Source organism: Chiloscyllium plagiosum, chromosome 5, assembly GCF_004010195.1.
Source record: "Chiloscyllium plagiosum isolate BGI_BamShark_2017 chromosome 5, ASM401019v2, whole genome shotgun sequence".
NCBI lineage: Eukaryota > Metazoa > Chordata > Chondrichthyes > Orectolobiformes > Hemiscylliidae > Chiloscyllium > Chiloscyllium plagiosum.
The window spans coordinates 89,641,148-89,660,309 of NC_057714.1; the positions used below are offsets into that span (position 1 = coordinate 89,641,148).

General features: G+C 40.7%; 1 protein-coding gene across 7 annotated transcripts in view; it reads left to right on the plus strand.

The window, feature by feature from the left end:
* Positions 1–19,162, plus strand: part of LOC122550083 (integrin beta-1-like) — a 279,698-nt gene that overhangs the window by 230,330 nt on the left and 30,206 nt on the right. For all 7 annotated transcript variants that reach the window (XM_043690619.1, XM_043690612.1, XM_043690614.1 and 4 more), the window contains 4 exons: positions 6,652–6,741; positions 6,852–6,992; positions 9,252–9,454; positions 14,358–14,596. In XM_043690619.1, the coding sequence (XP_043546554.1) occupies positions 6,652–6,741; positions 6,852–6,992; positions 9,252–9,454; positions 14,358–14,596 (673 nt within the window). The remainder of the gene's footprint in view (positions 1–6,651; positions 6,742–6,851; positions 6,993–9,251; positions 9,455–14,357; positions 14,597–19,162) is intronic.

The window sequence follows — 19,162 nt, forward strand, 5'->3', positions numbered from 1 at the left end:
ATAGCTTTGGGCTGTGAAGAACTTATAGAGAAGCGTTTGGTCCATGACCATCTTAGGTGCTATCTTTCTCTGTTCTCTGCAAAACCACATTAAATCTGAAGAAAACCAATAATTGCTGTAAGCTGTGACTTTTAATTGATAAGGTCTCTACCTAAGGCATTTTCTAAGTGAATCAGCCACCCTGTGCCTCTTGCAAACCAGAAGAAGCATCCAGAGAAGGATGATTGAGAAGAAACATTCTGACCAGTGCAAGAATTATAAGATTCAGAAACCCTTGGGGACAGGAACTACTGTACTGCTTTCCCAATTTTTCCATTTATCCATAAGCCATGCCTTTCTTTCTTTGTCTGTGTGCATGTTCATACATGTGTGAGAGAGGAAGATATCATACATGGATTAAAGCTTTAATTAGCAGATTTATGTGCGGATGGTGCAACACTGTTTATAAATGCTTAGAGTTTATTTATTTGTAATGAATAATACTTTTGTGACATCCAGAAGCTGGTCCATGCCTACTGTCAACTCAGTCCAGAAGAAAATGGGGAAATTTGTTCAAGTTAACTTGTGATGCTGGGTCTTGGTTCCTAGTGTGTTGCCTCAGTGACTTGTAACACACCAAAAATCCACCAGATAAGCACAATATTTCTGTAAACCCTCTAATAGTGATTTCAGAACATAGTTGAGTTATTTCTCATAGTTGTTTGATCTAAGTTCAGGATTAGTATACACTATTTTCACCACCTTCTTCTCTTCAGCTTAAACCCTGGCTCTTGTTGTATGATGGATCCTCACCAGAGTCAGTTTTTTCAAAAGCTACATCAGGTAGATTTGCTACCATCATCCTCCTTTTAGTTGGGGTCTGGACCAATCGTTGAAATCTGCTTGTCAGCCTAATGAGAATAGGTTTTTTATTGTCTTAAACAAGATGCAGGGTAGACTCTTCCCAGTCCCTGAATGATATGGCTGGGTGAAAATACAGAGGATCAGGTGAGATGTGCAGTGTCGGCCTTCTTGACATGGAGAGAACAAGCCCCTTTTTCCAACCAACTATTGGATCCTGAGACGACACTCTACCTCTTACTGAGTGCAAAAAGCTCACTGGTGTGGATTATCACTCACTATTAACTTCACTATTACTTAATGTTACTGCATTAAAATTGTAGGCTCCCATTCTATCACCATCTTGATAGTAACTAGATGCAGAGCATTCCGCACTTAAAAATCAGTGCCCAGCATAGTACTGAATCCCATCCAAATTAATCTGCATGCACATTGTAAGATGCACTATGTGCAATGATTTATGGCGAGGAAGAGAACGGTTCGGTACGCATGACGCACTTACAATCTCCTACTCTCTCTTTGCAACATGCCTTCATTAGAATAAGGTCTAATATCCAAGTATCATGCCTTCATTTCATGCTGTCATTCTGCATCACTCCTTGTCAGAGTGCTCCATATCCATCTGGCTGTTCCCCACTCAAGTTCATTGAATTAGACACTGATGCATCAACCACAGAGGGATTATAGAGTTATAGTGTCATAGAGAGGTACAGCATGGAAACAGACCCTTCAGTCCAGCCCGTCCATGCTGATCAGATGTCCCAACACAATCTAGTCCCACCTGCCAGCACCTGGCCCATGTCCCTCCAAACCCTTCCTATTCATATACCCATCAAATGCCTCCTAAATGTTGCAATTGTACCAGCCTCCACCACATCCTCTGGCAGCTCATTCCATACACGTACCACACTCTGTGTGAAAACGTTGCCCCTTACCTCTCGTTTATATCTTTCCCCTCTCACACTAAACCTATGGCCTCTAGTTCTGGACTCCCCCACCTCAGGGAAAAGACTTTGTCTATTTATCATATCCATGCCCCTCATGATTTTGTAAATCTCTATAAGGTCACCGTTCAGCCTCCGATGCTCCAGGGAAAACAGTCCCAGCCTGTTCAGGCTCTCCCTATAGCTCAAATTCTCCAACCCTTGCAACACGCTTGTAAATCTTTTCTGAACCCTTTTAAGTTTTACAATATCTGACCGATAGGAAGGAGACCAGAATTGCATGCAATATTCCAACAGTGGCCTAACCAATGTCCTGTACAGCTGCAACATGACCTCCCAACTCCTGTACTCAATATTCTGACCAATAAAAGAAAGCATGCCAAACACCTTCTTCACTATCCTATCTACTTGCGACTCCACTTAAAAGGAGCTATAATTCTGCACTCCAAGGTCTCTTTGTTCAACAACACTCCCTAGGACCTTGCCATTAAGTGTATAAGTCCTGCTAAGAAATGCTTTCCCACACCTCACATTTATCTGAATTAAACTCCATCTGCCACTTCTCAGCCCATTGGCCCATCTGATCAAGATCCGGTTGTAATTTAAGGTAACCCTCTTCGCTATCCACGACATCTCCAATTTTGGTGTCATCTGCAAACTTACTAACGTTTCCTCTTATGCTCACATTCAAATCATTTATGTAAATGACAAAAAGTAGAAGACCCAGCACCGATCCTTGTGGCACCCCACTGGTCACAGACCTCCAGTCTGAAAAACAACCGTCCACCACCACCCTCTGTCTTCTACCTTTGAGCCAGTTCTGTATCCAAATGGCTGGTTCTCCCTTTATTCCGTGAGATCTAACCTTGCTAACCAGTCTCCCATGGGGAACCTTGTCGAAAGTCTTACTGAAGTCCATATCGATCATGTCTACCGCTCTGCCCTCATTAATCCTTTTTGTTACTTCTTCAAAAAACATGATTTTCCACGCACAACGTCATGTTGACTATCCTTAATCAGTCCTTGCCTTTCCAAATACATGTCCATCCTGTCCCTCAGGATTCCGTCCAACAACTTGCCCACCACCAATGTCAGGCTCACTGGTCTATAGTTCCCTGGCTTGTCCTTACCACCCTTCTTAAACAGTGGCACCATTTTTGACAAACTCCAGTCTTCCGGCACCTCACCTGTGACTATCGATGATACAAATATCTCAGCAAGAGGCCCAGCAATCACTTCTCTAGCTTCCAACAGAGTTCTCAGGTGCACCTGATCAGGACCTGGGGATTTATCCACTTTTATGTGTTTCAAGACATCCAGCACTTCCTCCTCTGTAATCTGGACATTTTGCAAGATGTCACCATCTGTTTCCCTACAGTCTATATCTTCCATATCCATTTCCACAGTAAATACTGATGCAAAATACTTGTTTAGTATCTCCCCCATTTTCTGCGACTCTGCACAAAGGCCGCCTTGCTGATCTTTGAGGGGCCCTATTCTCTCCCTAGTTACCCTTTTGTCCTTAATGTATTTGTAAAAACCCTTTGAATTCTCCTTAATTCTATTTGCCAAAGCTAAATCATGTCCCCTTTTTGCCCTCCTAATTTCCCTGTTAAGTATACTCCTACTGCCTTTGACTCGATCTATCCTGTCTATACTTACGTATACTTCCTTCTTTTTCTTAACCAAACCCTCAATTTCTTTAGTCGTCTAGCATTCCCTATACCTACCAGCCTTCCCTTTCACCCTGACAGGAATATATTTTCTCTGGATTCTCGTTATCTCATTTCTGAAGGCTTCCCATTTTCCAGCCGTCCCTTAACCTGAGAACATCTGCCCTCAATCAGCTTTTGAGAGTTTTTGCTTAATACCGTTAAAATTGGCCTTTTTCCAATTTAGAACTTCAACTTTTAGATCTGGTCTATCCTTTTCCATCACTATTTTAAAACAAATAGAATTATGGTCGCCTGTCCCAAAGTGCTCCCCCACTGATACCTCAGTCACTTGCCCTGCCTTATTTCCCAAGAGTATGTCAAGTGTTGCACCTTCTCTCAGAATCTGAATCAGAATCAGAATCTCTGAATCAGAAAATTTTCTTGTACACACTTAAGAAATTCCTCTCCATCTAAACCTTTAACACTATGACAATCCCAGCCTATGTTTAGAAAGTTAAAATCCCCTACCATAACTACTCTATTATTCTTACAGATAGCTGAGATCTCCTTGCAAGTTTGTTCCTCAATTTCCCTCTGACTATTGGGGGGTCTATAATACAATCCCAATAAGTGATCATCCCTTTCTTATTTCTCAGTTCCACTCAAATAACTTCCCTGGATGTATTTCCAGGAATATCCTCCCTCAGCACAGCTGTAATGATATCCCGTATCAAAAGCATTTCTCCCCCTCCTCTCTTGCCTCCCTTTCTATCCTTCCTATTTCATTTGTATCCTGGAACATTAAGCTGCCAGCCCTGGCCATCCCTGAGCCTGTTGCTGTGATACAACAAACATAAAGCAAAATGAAATTGGCCTAGACACAGCAGTAAGCCCAGGATCAGCAGATCACCAGCAGATGCGGAATGGCCTCTACAAGTAAAGGTCACAGCTGAAGCTCCTCTCATGGTGTGTAGGAAATGTGGGAGGGCCAGAGAGTTTTGTCCCCAATGCCATTTCCTCCATATGAGCGAGGCACAATATCAGTGCAGATTTTGGATCTCCCAGGACACTGTCACACTGTCAACTGGTGTGGGACCTGTGGCCCAAAGCCCATAAGTGGCCACCTTTATCCTGGTGGTGCCATCTACACTGAACCTCTATGCATTGTCAGATCCACTGGCGACCTGTGAGGGATCTCTCAGTTGCCAATACACAGTATATTGAGGCTGTTAGCAGAGGCTGATTTGTTCCAGATCACAGTGCTTCATCTCATTTCCCCACCTTTAGGCCAGTGCTATAGCCCAGATTCAGCAAAGTAGCTAGCTTCCCTCAGTGCAGGGTGCAATAGATTGTACATGCATGACATTGAGTAAACCACATCGTAATGCAATTTAGTTCATAATAGAAAAGTGTTCCATTTCATCAAAGTGCAAATGATCTGTGATCATTAAAATCCACATATTAGTAAATTTTATCATAAGTTCATGCAAATTTCGGGAATATGGTCACTCTCTTTCATTAGTTTAATGAAGAAAAGCAAGAAATTTGAATGGACAATAAAATGACAGAGTGTGTTTGGTAGTTTAAAAATGATACTGACTACCATACCAGTTTTACTATCACCTAAATATGAGAAGTTATTTAAACTGTCTGTGGGTGCCAGTGACATTGGTGTTGGTGCAGTGTAGTTGCAGGAGGATAAAATGATTATCAAGGGCACATCAGTTACTTTTCCAAGAAATTGAATTTATATAATTTGAGTTTGAGACATTGTTTCACTGGAGTTTATTGCATCAACCATACCATCTAAAAACCATGCATATTACGGGAGAAGACAATATTATAATAGATTTTCTGTATAAAGGAAATGTGAAAGAAAATGAATACCAAGTGAAAATTTGACTTGTGTAGAATATGATTCTAAAAGTCCTTGTCTGTTTAATTTAAGTATATTACTATTGTTAAAGTAAAATAGAAGTAGTAATAAGAAGAAATGAAAGAAAAGAAAATGCCTCTTAAAGATTACTTTGCATTTTTTTTCTGGGGTAGAGATATGATAAAGGTTTACAATATACAATAATTTGAGAACTTGGATTTTAAAGTAAGGGTAAATGTATTTTAGTTTATAAAGATGACTTGGATTCTTACAGGAGTCAGAAAGTCATTTGTTAACAATGAGTAGAGACAGGAGTTTTGGAGAAAACATGCAACTTAAGGTCATTCATTGCAAATATTTATAAAGTTGAGCTTTTATGCCTTACACTGAAACAAATGGTTGGGCACTACAGAGCAGGTTAGGAAGTTTATTTGAATAGAAGAATGCAAAATTATGAAAGATTTAAATAATGATGGTCTAATCTCACTAGTTGGTAGGTCAGTAATAAATGACCTAGGGTTCAGGATTATCACTATAAGAATGTAGAAGAATTGGAAGAAAGATCTTCTGAAAGTGGGATGTTAAATGGGAATGTGTAGTGTCAATGAGAATTGAAAAACAAGTAATGACCCTATTTAAGGGGGAGTTTGAGAAGTATTTAAAATCCAAAATATGAAATGATTTGGAGAAAAGATTAACTATAATTCTATTTTGTGTTCCCTATCATTTGGACAGCTAAAACCAGCAAGAGGTCAAATATACTGAAGTGTCCAGTTTGCTGTTGCAGTTTCAGGGATGAAGTTTCCTTATGCTGAGTGCTCCCCCTTTCCCAGTGTACTGATTATACTGTTGGGAAAACTGGATAGCAAAGCTTGCTGAGTCTTTTGCTTCTAAAGTGGCCTTCTTCTTCTGGCATTGCACAAGTGATATTTTTCTGTAAAAAGCACTTGTCTTTTCTTCATGGTCAGTAGCCATCTCTCAGTTATTGGCAGGATGCTTTTTTGAGCTTGCGATGAATACATGATAACACCAGCCTGAGAAACTAGGCCAAAGTCATGCAGCTTTTCAAATGGTAAAAGTGTTGCTCTAACCGTGTAGTGGTGGATTAAGGAAGGTATTAATTCAAAATCTTATATATAGGAATCATTTTTATATTTAACATTGAAGACAGAATCAGTGCCCTTAAACTTGGATTGTTCATTCTTCAGCATTTTGTGCCCATTTCTGTTGCTATCTTTTATTCACAAAGAGAAAGTCCAAGGAGCTTAGCATGAATATTAAAGCTGCAGCCTGTAACAATATGACAAGATAAAAACCTGCTTCTCTATTTTAATAGATGTTTCACGATTCAATTCCAAAATCTGAAGTGGGCATTCTGACACCGAATTCTAGTGACGTAATCAAGTTAATCCTTGACGCTTATCATGTAAGTACTGACCAGTATAGTAATTCTTGCATTAAAATCTGCCCAACATTTTGTACTGATCCAGTACCTAAAAGTATAGTGGTGGTTATGTTTTCATCCTTTTTTTGCAGGCTTTATCTTTTGCTGTGATCTTGGAGAACAGCTCATTGCCAGAAGGAGTGACAATGCATTCTACAGTCTACTGTAATAACAATACTGTTCATACAGAGGAAGACAGCTCCAAGTGTTCAGGGATTCACACTGGTGACAAGGTAACTTATAGGTCACAATGAACATAATGTATGTTTGCACTTCGATCGTGGTCAGTAATACTCGGTCAGTAATACATCTGATGAATTACTTTGTGTGTACTGTTTGGGAAGTGAAGAAATGTCTTAATGCCAATCTTATCAGAATATGGGAGCAAGATGGCAGATGGGCAGAGGCAGTGTATAATTGGGTGTGATGACCGGGATTGCCAAGCCCATTGCTTATCTGCCTGTCCTCGGTCTTAGCAGATGCAGTTTGGGTTCTGGGTAGCCTCACTTCCTATCTGCGACCCTTAATTAGCCAATCAATGGCTTTCTAAGGCATCATCCTCATGGTAGTGTGTCACATGGCAGTGCCACAAGGTACAGCATGGCCCCCTGCTGCATGCTCCAGGAAAGACTGGCAATCACTGCCTCTGTTTCAAGCGTACACGTTCTTTTTAAATAAGGAGCAGGAGGTTTAAAGGGGATATGAGGAACCATGTTTTCATCCAGAGGGTAGTGGAAATTTAAGTATTTAAATACGCTCTTGTGATGCAAGAGCATAGAAGACTCTTGGAGAAGTACTGGAAAATGAGATTAGAATAGTTGGGTGGTTAATTTTGACTGGTATGGTTGAAATGGGCCAAAGGGCATTTTTCTGTGCTGTATATGTCTGTGACTCCGCGCCCCCACCTCCCTAACCAACATCCCAATTGTATCATCCTTCTGGGGCATGCCTTATAAGGTCAACACTCTAACCTTGAACTCTGACTTCCAGTGACACACATGCTCAAGGACCGTCTGCAATCTTAGCAGTGATAATGGCTAATAGTGCCACTGGTGGGACTGAAGAGCTGCCAGAGATCTGATGGCAACATAGAAACTAGGAGCAGGAGTAGGCTATTTCTGTCTTTCGAGCCTGCTCCAATGTTCAATATGAAGATGATAGATCATCCAACTTAGTATCCTGTTCCCGTCTCATCATCATTCCACTTGACCCAAGAACTAAATCTAAACCCTTCCACTGGCTGTGGAAGTCAAATAATTTGCTGACAGCTTTTGGAATTGAGGCATCTTCCCAAATAGGGCCAGAAACTGATCACCTACTGGAGAATCTGGTCTCAGTTCTCAGAAAATACTCCTGTAAACCTTTGTCACACTGTTTGTCACATCACCGAAAGGTCGATTCTCCTGCTCCTCAGATGCTGCCTGACCCGCTGTGCTTTTCCAGCAAAACACTTTTCAAATCCTTTTGAAGAAAGATTGAACTTTCCTTTGGTAAAGAGATTGAAATACCACATGGTACTCCAAGTGATGCTTCACTATAACACAGTGTCATTGCGTGAGGTTTCTTTTTCATATAATCTAGTCTCTTTGCATTCTATTTCCCTGAATTGCTTGTTGCATCTATGCATTAACTTTTTGTGATATGTGTGAAAGGGACATTTAAACACCAACATTTCCTAATCTCTCACCATTTTAAAAACATTCAACATTTTATACCAAAATAGATACTTTTACAATTCCCACAAAATAATCCATCTGCCAGGTTCTTGCCCACTTATTAAACCTATCAATATTCATCTGCTGAGTCCTTCTCACAGCTTACTTTCCCCTGAGCCTGGTTCCTAGGTAACCTGTAATGCCAGAACGGGCAACTCCCCAACATGCATGGCACCTTATCAAAGCTGAGTAGTTTTGATCACAACCACTTGCCAAGAAGTGGTGAAATTTGCATCTTATCATACATTTGCACAACAATACTTTGGAGTTCTTGCATGGATACCGTCATCATGCTTTGCATATTGAAATATTTGACAGGTTAAAAGCTGATTTTAGAATATTGTTTTCCTCCTTAAGCATTAATACAGTGTGATAAAGCTACTTTACTGCAGAACCTATGAATAGATTGTCATATGCATTCTTTTGATGTTCTTAGTGCATTATACAAAGAAATTTTGATTTCAGACTTAAAAATTCTAATTTATTCTTCTTCATGACTGCAAACTTATGGATGTTCTTAATTTCCTCCATCTTTCCTTCTTCCTGTGGGGTTGCAGCTTCTAAATCTCCAGTATCTTGCAATTTAATCACCATTTCTTAATACATGACTTCATTTTACTCTTTACAACCATGTAGATATCTGTTCTGTGGTTTTAAACCTTCATCCTTGATCTCTCAACAGTAAAGTATTGTCTGTGTTGATCAGTCTGCAGCAGCACTTCATTAATAACCCTTACAAGAAGAACAATTTTTAAAATGCCACTCTGGTCTTTCCAGGTGAAATTTGACATACATATTACAGCAAAGAAATGCCCAAAAAATGAGCAGGAAGCAACTATTCAGCTCAAGCCAACGGGTTTTAATGAGAAAGTGGAAATCACTTTGAAGTTTTTATGTGAATGTGAGTGCCATAAACAAGAAATCACAAAACGCCCAGATTGCAATGAGGGGAATGGAAAAATAGAGTGTGGAGTATGCAAGTAAGTTACTAAGTTATTTAGCACATTATTGATAACAGGGAAAATTACAACAAAAAAGTAGAGAGGTGATGACATGATGACATTATTGCTGGATTAGTGATTCAGGGGTAATGTTTGGGGAAGGGTGTTTGAAACACAGTATAGCTGATGGTGGAATTTGAATTTGACAAAGTCTGAAATAAAAAAAATCTAATAATGGGTATTGTTGATTGCTGTAAACAAATTCATCTGGTTCACTATGTCCTTTAGGGAAGGCAAGCTGCTGGTCTGGCCTGCATGTACCTTTAGACCCACAACAGTGTAGTTGACTGCTAACTGCCTTCTGATAACTCTAGCAAATCACTCAATTATATCAAACTGCTGAAAAATCTCCAAAATGGAATGAAACTATATGGATCACTTGGCATTGAACTAGTCATTGGAAATGACGAAGGGGTAATTCAGCCCTGTCAACCTTGTAAAGTCTTCCTTCCCAACATCTGGAGCTAGTGGCAAAATTGGGAGAGCTGTCAATAACTGAGCACCTACAGCTGTCTGGGGTAGAGAATCCTTCACATTCCTAAATTGCCAACACTTATGTTGTCACCACAACTTGAAATAGAAATTCCAAATGTAGGCTAGCCAGATTTATAAAGTTTCAACACAGCTTCCCTGCTTTTGTACTCATTGCATCATGAAGCAAAGATCCTACAGCATCATTTCTGGAGGAAATGCATTAGGAATGTTAATGTAGCTGGAATAAATGAATTAGCTTAGTTGCTACATGTGTTGAAATGAGTACAGTGAAAAGGCAAGTTGCTGCTTATCTTAGGTACAAAGGTCCTAGGCACAGCTCTTTCAGTTACAGTTCTTAAAACAAAAAGTCCAGCATTGCAGATTCAGGAATAAATTTAAAAATGGAGAAAAATAGGTACAGAGAAACAGTCTTCTGACCCAGTCCATATTAACACATGGCTGACAGCCCCTTGAAACTAATGGGTTACATCCCAGGGTCTTAAAAGAAGTGGTTTCAGAGATAGTAGCTGCATTGAATGAAATCTTGCAGAATTCCCTCAATTCTGAAAGGATCCCATTAGTTGCAGAATGTTCTGTGTCTTTCAGAACCAACCACTGCCAGCTAATGATTGGGCTAGGGTGTTGCCGTCAAATTGCCATTCTATACTGAATCAAAGAGCCTAATGATGAAAGGTGCTAGGGGATGAACCATGAATGGGTTTAACAAGAAGAGGCACCTGTCTTAACAACAATATATAGTTCATTGCATGATAGAAAAGATGCAAGTTATCATAGGCTCATTAGACTATGAGGAGTCAAAAATAGCACCTCTCACCTTGTTGGACTCTATTATCAGATTGAGTGGAGCCTAATACGATTCCTAACATTAAGAGAGCACTAAAATTATCTTAAACAGCAAAAAAAGTGAGAATTAGTGCCACAATTCAAGATAAGAAACAGGATACCTTTGGCTAGTGCTGCAAAAAAATGTTCCCACTCGAGATAAGAGCTCTAATGTTGGAAGTAATATATTAAATAAGGTAAAGGATTGGATAACTAATAGGAAACAGTGTATTGGGAATTTCAACTTGGCAAGCTTTAACTAATGGAGTTCCACAGACATCAGTGCTAGTGGCTAAAGTAATTATGATCTATATTAATGACTTGGATGAAGGGATGACTGCATTGTAGCCAAATTTTCTGACAACACAGTGTTAGGTAGGAAAGCAAGTTGTGTGGATAATACCTGTGTTTGCAAGGAAACATAGATTAGTTGAGAGAGTAGGCAAACATTTGATAGGTGGAATATATTGTGAAAATTGTCCATTTCGGTAGGAAGAATAGAAATATAGAATATGATTTAAACAGAAAGAGACTGAAGAAAGTTGGACTTTATTTGAAAGAATTTGACGATATTCGCTCATAACCGTCGTCTTTGAGTTGGGGTAAGATTTTCTGGCAATCATGCCATTACTGTAGAAGCTTGATTTGTTCAATCCTGCTGTTGAAGACTGGGCCCAGCATGTGGAAAGAAAGCATTAATTTTCTGGGCAAATAACATTGGGGCAGATGAAAAGCACTGAGTAATTCTCCTGAGAGCTTGTGGACTTACAGCTTTTTAAGTTATTAAGAGCCTAACTTTCCCTGAGACACCAGGTACTAAAACCTTTCAGGAGCTGATAGATTTAGTAAGGAATACTACAACCCCAAACTTTCTTTAATTCTGAGATGCTATCGATTTTACTTGGCAATTTGAGAACCAGGAAATCTGTGTCAGGATTTTTGACTTGGTTAAGATGACTGGTAGAGGCGTGTGACTTTTGTTTAACCCTTAATGAGATGCTGAGTTACCATTGGTGTATGGCAACTGAACTTCAAATACTACAACTGGCTGTAAAAAAATGGGTAATGAGATAACAGCATTAATATCAATTAAATGAACTGCTTCATCTCAAAATAGAAATAACCAGCCTATGTCCTTGGACTCAGAGGAGGAGGTATGTAGTGATTGTAACAAGGTCAGCCAGGTGGACCTCAGAGAATATGAGTTCCCTGATTGGGGCTGTTAATCTGGTCCAATCAGGGATTCCTGGCTGACAGATAAGAACAGGAGTGTCAGACACCCTATTCACTTTGAGAGCTGGCTCTGAGGGAGCTAAGTCAGTGTCAAGGACTCTCCATGTTCAAATAAAGGGTGTATGGTGATGGGATACCAGCCTTTAGAGATTATGTCAGGGAAGAAGACTGTAAAGGTGGTGAAGGCTTGCTATAACGACGAAGGTCATTTCTGAAAACTGTGTGTAGCTGATGTCCTTACTTGGATATGTCTGCATAGAAACTGTTCAGAGACATTCACTGAAGTGCTACCAGAAATGAAGAGGCAGTCGTGTGAGGAAAGTTTGATCAGCTCCAGAGCAAACCCATTCAGAGTTTAGAAGAATAAAAGTTAATCTTATTTTTCTGAGTGGATTAAAGAGAGAATATTTCCTCTCATGGAAGAACCTAGATTGGGGTGGGGGGTGGGGGGAAATCACAGTTTAATGTAAGGGATCTCCCATTTAAGAATTAGATGTGGAAGAATTTCTTCTCGTATATGGTTGGTAATCTTTGGAATTTTCTTCCCCAAAAATAATTGCAACTGGGTCATTGACTATATCCACAGCTGAATTAGACAGATTTTTGATCCACAAGGGTGTCACAGGTTATGAAGGACAGAAGAAAGCAACTAAGGTTATGGTTAGATCAATCTTATTGAATGAGGGGCAGGCCCAAGGAGCTGAAGGGCTCTACTGTTCCTGTTTTCCTGAGATACTTCTCCACTTGCTCTCTTAGTGTGTCCTGCCACTTGTAAAGATCTGTTCATGCGAGCCAACTCTGTCCTTGCACATTCTTCAAAATTTTACCTGAAATTCTGCCAATTTCAGAACTGAAATTCAAGTTTGAATTGTCTTTTCTCGAGCAATTTTACTTAATTACATGGCCCTGCATGTCTCATTATTGAGTCCAGCATTAAGGGACAGGATTGAATTCATCTTGATGTTTTTATTTGTGGGCAGGACATATTTCCCACATTGGAGAAAGTGAGGACTGCAGATGCTGGAGATCAGAGTCGACAGTGGGGTGATGGAAAAGCACAACAGGTCAGGCAGCATCCGAGGAGCATGAGATCGATGTTTCAGGCAAGAGCCCTTCGTCAGTAATGAACTCATTCCTGATGAAGGGTTCTTGCCCAAAACATCGATTTTCCTGCTCCTCAGATGCTGCCTGACCTGCTGTGCTTTTCCAGCACCCCACTCTCAACCCATATTTCCCACATTCTCAGTTAGTTGCCAGTGTTATAGCTGTACACAGCAATCAAATAGCTCGGAATGTGATTTCTTCTGGGGCACAAGTTAATCATGCCCCTTGCCTTCTCTGTTTTTAATATTTGACTCCTGCCACATTGTTTTGAACATAATTTTCCTATTCAGCCACAAATGTTTGACCTGCAATAAAATCTTTTAATTTTGGCTGAGAATTTGTTTGCTCTTTTCCCTGATGATCTTAAATCAAGTTTTTCCTACTGAGTGAAACAACACAGTTGAGAACAGCAAAAGCAAAATACTGCAGATGTGTGAAATCCAAGAACAGAAAACATGGAAACTTTCAGCTGATCTGGTAGTGTTTCAGATCAATGATTATTTTCAAGAGAACTGACAAAAGTCAGTTGCTTTTGAATCAGTGAAAAGGAGGAGAGTAGGAAGAAGACCAAATGGAGTATTCTTTGATAGAGTGCAGGGCAGGACAGGTTAAATGGCACAAGTTTTGATGGTGTAAAAGCCAGAGAGAGTGATAATGGGACAAATAAGAAACAATGAAATGTCTCAATGAGGTGAAAATGGCAGGATAACAGTCCTCTGAACGCAAAGAGTGCATTTAAGACAGAGGTAGGACAGAGGTTCTAATGAAGAGTTACCAGAGTCAAATTGTCAACTCTGCTTTCTTCCCACAAATGCTACCAAACCTGCTGATCTTCTTCAACAATTTTTGTCTTTTCATTTAAGACAGTGATTGATAAATTCTTGATGAGTTAGGGTTTGAAGGTTACACGGAGAGGCAGGCCAAGGAGATTGAAAAACATATCAACCATGATTGGATAGTGGAACAGACTCAATGGGCTGAATGATCTAATTCTGCTCCTACATCTTATGGTCTTGTGGCTTTACGATTAAGAAAGAGATAAGAGCAAAAATAAAACACAAAATAAAAGGGGCATATTTAGTTTAATGATGCACCCAGAAAACTATTAAGTTCCCAGTCCAAAGTTTGGGGTGATCTCCCTTGAGACTAAGGGTGGTTGTTTTTAAAGAAGAAGCTAAGATTATGATTTCCTGAAGCTGATTTTAAGATTTAACTGTTTCATTTTCAGATGCAATGAAGGACGCATTGGTCGATTTTGTGAATGCAACATTGATGAAATATATCGTGAGGATATGCTTGCCTCCTGTAGAAAAGATAATGCATCTCTAGTTTGCAGTGGTAATGGAGATTGTATCTGTGGGGAATGTGAATGCAAAAAGAGGGAAAATCCCAATGAATACATCTCAGGCAAATATTGCGAATGTGATAACTTCAGTTGTGACCGATTCAATGGATTGCTCTGTGGAGGCAAGTGTACAGCAGAATGCAGAATCTACCTGTATTTACTTTCCCATAATCTGAGCAAAATACTGTGGGATGCTGAAATAAAAACAGGACATAATGAACAAAAATACTGAATGACTTTGGCAGCATCTGTGGATGTTAACAGCAAAGTTAACATTTTGAGTCCAATATGACTCTTTCAGTGGCTTTCTGGTTATTTGCTATTTGAATACACATCTTGTTCTCATGCTAACATTTCTACCATCTTAAGAAACCAAGACCTGTAAACAGAGAGCCAGGACATACCACCAGTGCTTCACTGGAGACTCTCACAGATGATGTTACCTGGTTATGGTGATGAAATGTCTGAAAACAAACCTTTCAGCTCAGCGAGCTAACTTACTATTTCTACCCCAGGCCTGTTGCACTGTTCCAGTGAAGCCAAAGCAAGCTCACCTCATTTTCTCCTTAGGAACATTACAGTCTTCAGGACTCAACATTGAGTTCAACAATTTCTGACCATGAACACTGTCTTCCATTTTGATTACATATTCCTCACCCACTGCATGGCATGGTTGCATTGGTTTATTCCACACAGAGCTGATCAATTTTCTATGATTCAAACCTACTGGTAACAACAATTCTGCATCTATATTTCCTCCTCCCCTACCATCCCTTTGTCCTTTACTCCAACACCTTCTCCATCTGTTCCACTTGTATGTCCTCCTCTTCTGTTAACAGCATAAAAACAATCACTTTCCAGCCGCCTTCAGTTCTGAAGAGGAGTCATATTGACTCTCTCCACAGCTGCTACCTCATCTGCTGAGTTTCTCTTGCACTTTCTGTTTTATTTGCGTTTCCATATGCTGATTCTTGGTCTTCAGAATTTGAACTTATTTGTGATTGACACAAATGTGAAAGTTGGTAAACATCATTGGGTATTGTTATGATCCTGGATCCAACTGCCAATTTTATGTTATGATCTGACCAGGAACCAGTAACTTTTACTTTTAAAGTAAAAAAAATGTTGAGATGCAGAAAACATAGTAAAAGCATAAAATCATGCAGTTATTCCATAGTATATAATGGAGTGCTGACACATCATATCCAGAACTCCAGGACACTGAACCATGAAAAGAGGGTGATTGACCACAGTCAGTGAGTCAGTTAACATTGGTCAATATGGCTAATGCACAGTAATCAGACATTCCAGTCACATCAAATGGATTTCACTGTAATTCCTGCCTGTTAATAGGACAGCACAGTGGCTCAGTGGCTCAGCCTCACAGCACCAGGGTCCTGGGTTCAATTCCAGCCTCAAGAACTGTGCAAACTCCACACAGACATTCTCCCTGTATCTGCATGGGTTTTTCTCCAGGTGCTATAGTTTCCTCCCACAATCACAAGGATATACAGGTTAACCATGGGAAATACAGGCTTACAGGAATGGGGGGGTGGGTCTGTGTGGGCTGCTCTTCAGAGGGTCATTGTTTAGATTAGATTAGATTACTTACCCCAGTGTGGAAACAGGCCCTTCGGCCCAACAAGTCCACACCGACCCGCCGAAGCGCAACCCACCCAGACCCATTCCCCTACATTTACCCCTGCACCTAACACTACGGGCAATTTAGCGTGGCCAATTCACCTGACCTGCACATTTTTGGACTGTGGGAGGAAACCGGAGCACCCGGAGGAAACCCACGCAGACACGGGGAGAATGTGCAAACTCCATACAGTCAGTCGCCCGAGGCAGGAATTGAACCCGGGTCTCTGGCGCTGTGAGGCAGCAGTGCTAACCACTGTGTCACCGTGCCGCCCACGGACTTAATGGGCTGATTGGCCTGCTTTCACACTGTAGAGGTTTGATGTTAAGATGTGGTTAGTCATCAAATCTCATTAAATTTTACATGGGATTTCAACTCGTCAATTTTGTTGATTTGACATTGAAACACTTTTTTAGGAGCCACTCAGTCATGGACTGGCTCAATGACTGTGGCCAATCACCCTCCTTTCGTAGTTCAGTGGTCCCTGCGTTCTGGATATGATGTGTCAGCACTCCATTATGAGCCCTTGACTGACTGACAGTCTCCATGAACTGGTCCTGCCTTTGAGTATTCTCTCAAGCTCCGATTGTGCTCGACTGCATCACGCGAATATTCATGTAAGCTTTTCATCTCCTCATCGTTCAGCTGCACTAAATTGTTGATGGTTGCTGGCTCCTTCCAAGATCCTTGTGGCCTCCGTCCAACACAGAAGATCAGAGACCTACCCATATTCTCAGCTCCCCAGAACATTTTCTGAGCCTTGATTCCAACATTTAGCTGCCTACGGATTCCTAGAACTTTTTCTGGAGTTCTATTAGCACAGGGCAATCCAACTCCTCCTTTACACAGAATCCACCTGTTTCATCAGGACAGCTGCATTACTCTTAACATGGAGTCTGCTTCTGTCACTCTCTCACAAGGTGGAACCTTTAAACTCCTCTTAGTGACTTGCGAACTCTCCTGAGTGACCAATCAAATATCTTGTGATAAATCCCTCCCCTCTATTGCTGGGCCAAATTGAATGTTGCTATCTAGCAACTCTTCGAATGGCCGTTCCATAAATGTTACTATGCACTGATTGCTGGTTTGCTCAGTAGAAAACATGGATATAGAGTATTTCATCACAGTTTAAAGGATTGGTAAGAAGATTGCGGGAAATGGAAATAGCAGTCTTTACTTAGCCGAGCTAGACGTTCAGTTTGATATTGACTGGGGACCTTCCTGTATTCTGATATCTCCAGCAGCTAATCCAGATCCATTCTGTTCAATTCCATTAACTCAGCTGAAGTAGATGGGCTAAGTGCACTGAGCTAAAAGAAAATCAATAGCGCAGATTTTTCTTCATGGGTTAATTGTGCAGAGTCAGGAAAGATTCCAGCTCCATGAAACCAATCTTTAAATTTGTCCACCTCCACATCTGTGTTTTGATCCAGGGGCCTAGCTGGATTACAAGTCAGGCCGGGTGGCTTGGTAAGAAACTGCATTGCTGCCCAGATCACAATATGGGCTGGGCAGGCAGCTTGCCTTGGGACTCTGGCACTGTGTTTACAGTTTAAAAATATAGATTGAATATTAAACATTCTATGTGCTCTCACTGCCTTCACTCACATCCCTCACTCTCCATGCCCCATTTCTGTCTACAAATACCAATGGCCTCACCTCCATTGTCTGTCAGATCCTCTGTGCCAATCTATGCCCATCTCCTCATCCTCTAAGGCCATTCATGTCTCAACACCAATGTGCCAAACCCTTGACCTCACATATTTCCTTTGCACTCCATACCAATCTATCCATTCTGCATAGCCATTCATATCCCTGCATCCAATGCCAATCTTCCAATCGCCCTGGCCATCCATGGCAATATACCCATCTACCATAGTGTCTTATACCCAAATGTCCCCAGTAAATCCATTACCCATGTATGCCAATTGAGTGCCAATTCATAAAATCCTTTGTCCATCTCTCAACTAATACCTAGCATGGGATAACCCAACAATCATGCTGACAGAAAATTGAAGTTACCAGTCTTTGAGAATATCACTATTAGAAAATGATAATGCAAAACACAAAGTTTGTTACATACAAAATAAAATTATTAAAGTTCTTCACTTTATCCATTATGAAAATAATAATTTGAGTCAAGTGCTCAAAGTCTTTTGTAAACAAGCATTTCCATTCAATAATCAGTTAGAGCTGTCTGTCAATAGGAATTCCATTGTGAAATTGGTAGTTTGGGAAATCAGTAATGCTGCACAATTGCTTTAGTGCTGCACTCTGAAATAGTGAGCACTAACTCCATTTGTTTTATTGTTTGGACAGTTCTTGACAATGATGCCAAACCCAATGAGTGTATACAGTCAGCGAGTTTTGAGAAGACTTGTAGCTCAGGTTGAGGTTCTGGATGTAGGATTGCTCGCTAAGCTGGAAGGTTCACGTTCATACATTTCGTCACCATACTAAGTAACATCTTCAGTGGGCCTCCGGACGAAGCATTACTGATGATTCCTGCTTTCTATTTATATGTTTGGGTTTCTTTGGGATGGTGATGCCATTTCCTGTGGTGACATCATTTCCTATGGTGATGTAATTTCCTCTTCTTTTTCTCAGGGGGTGGTAAATCGGGTCCAGGTCAATGTGTTTGCTGATAGAGTTCCGGTTGGAATGCCATACTTCTAGGAAGTCTCGTGCGTGTCTCTGTTTGGCTTGTCCTAGGTAACATCTTCAGTGAGCCTCCAGTTACATCGAGATAAGGAAGGATATCCCTTCGACTCGGAAAATGCATCCATCCTAGGACAAGCCAAACAGAGACATGCATGAGAATTCCTAGAAGCATGGCATTCCAACCGGAACTCTATCAACAAACCCATTGACCTGGACCCGATTTACCACCTCCTGAGAAAAAGAACAGGAAATGACATCACCATAGGAAATAATGTCACCGCAGGAAATGACATCACCAACCCATAGGGCGGCACAGTGGCTCAGTGGTTAGCACCGTTGCCTCACAGCAGCAGGGTTCCAGGTTCAATTCCAGCCTCGGCAACTG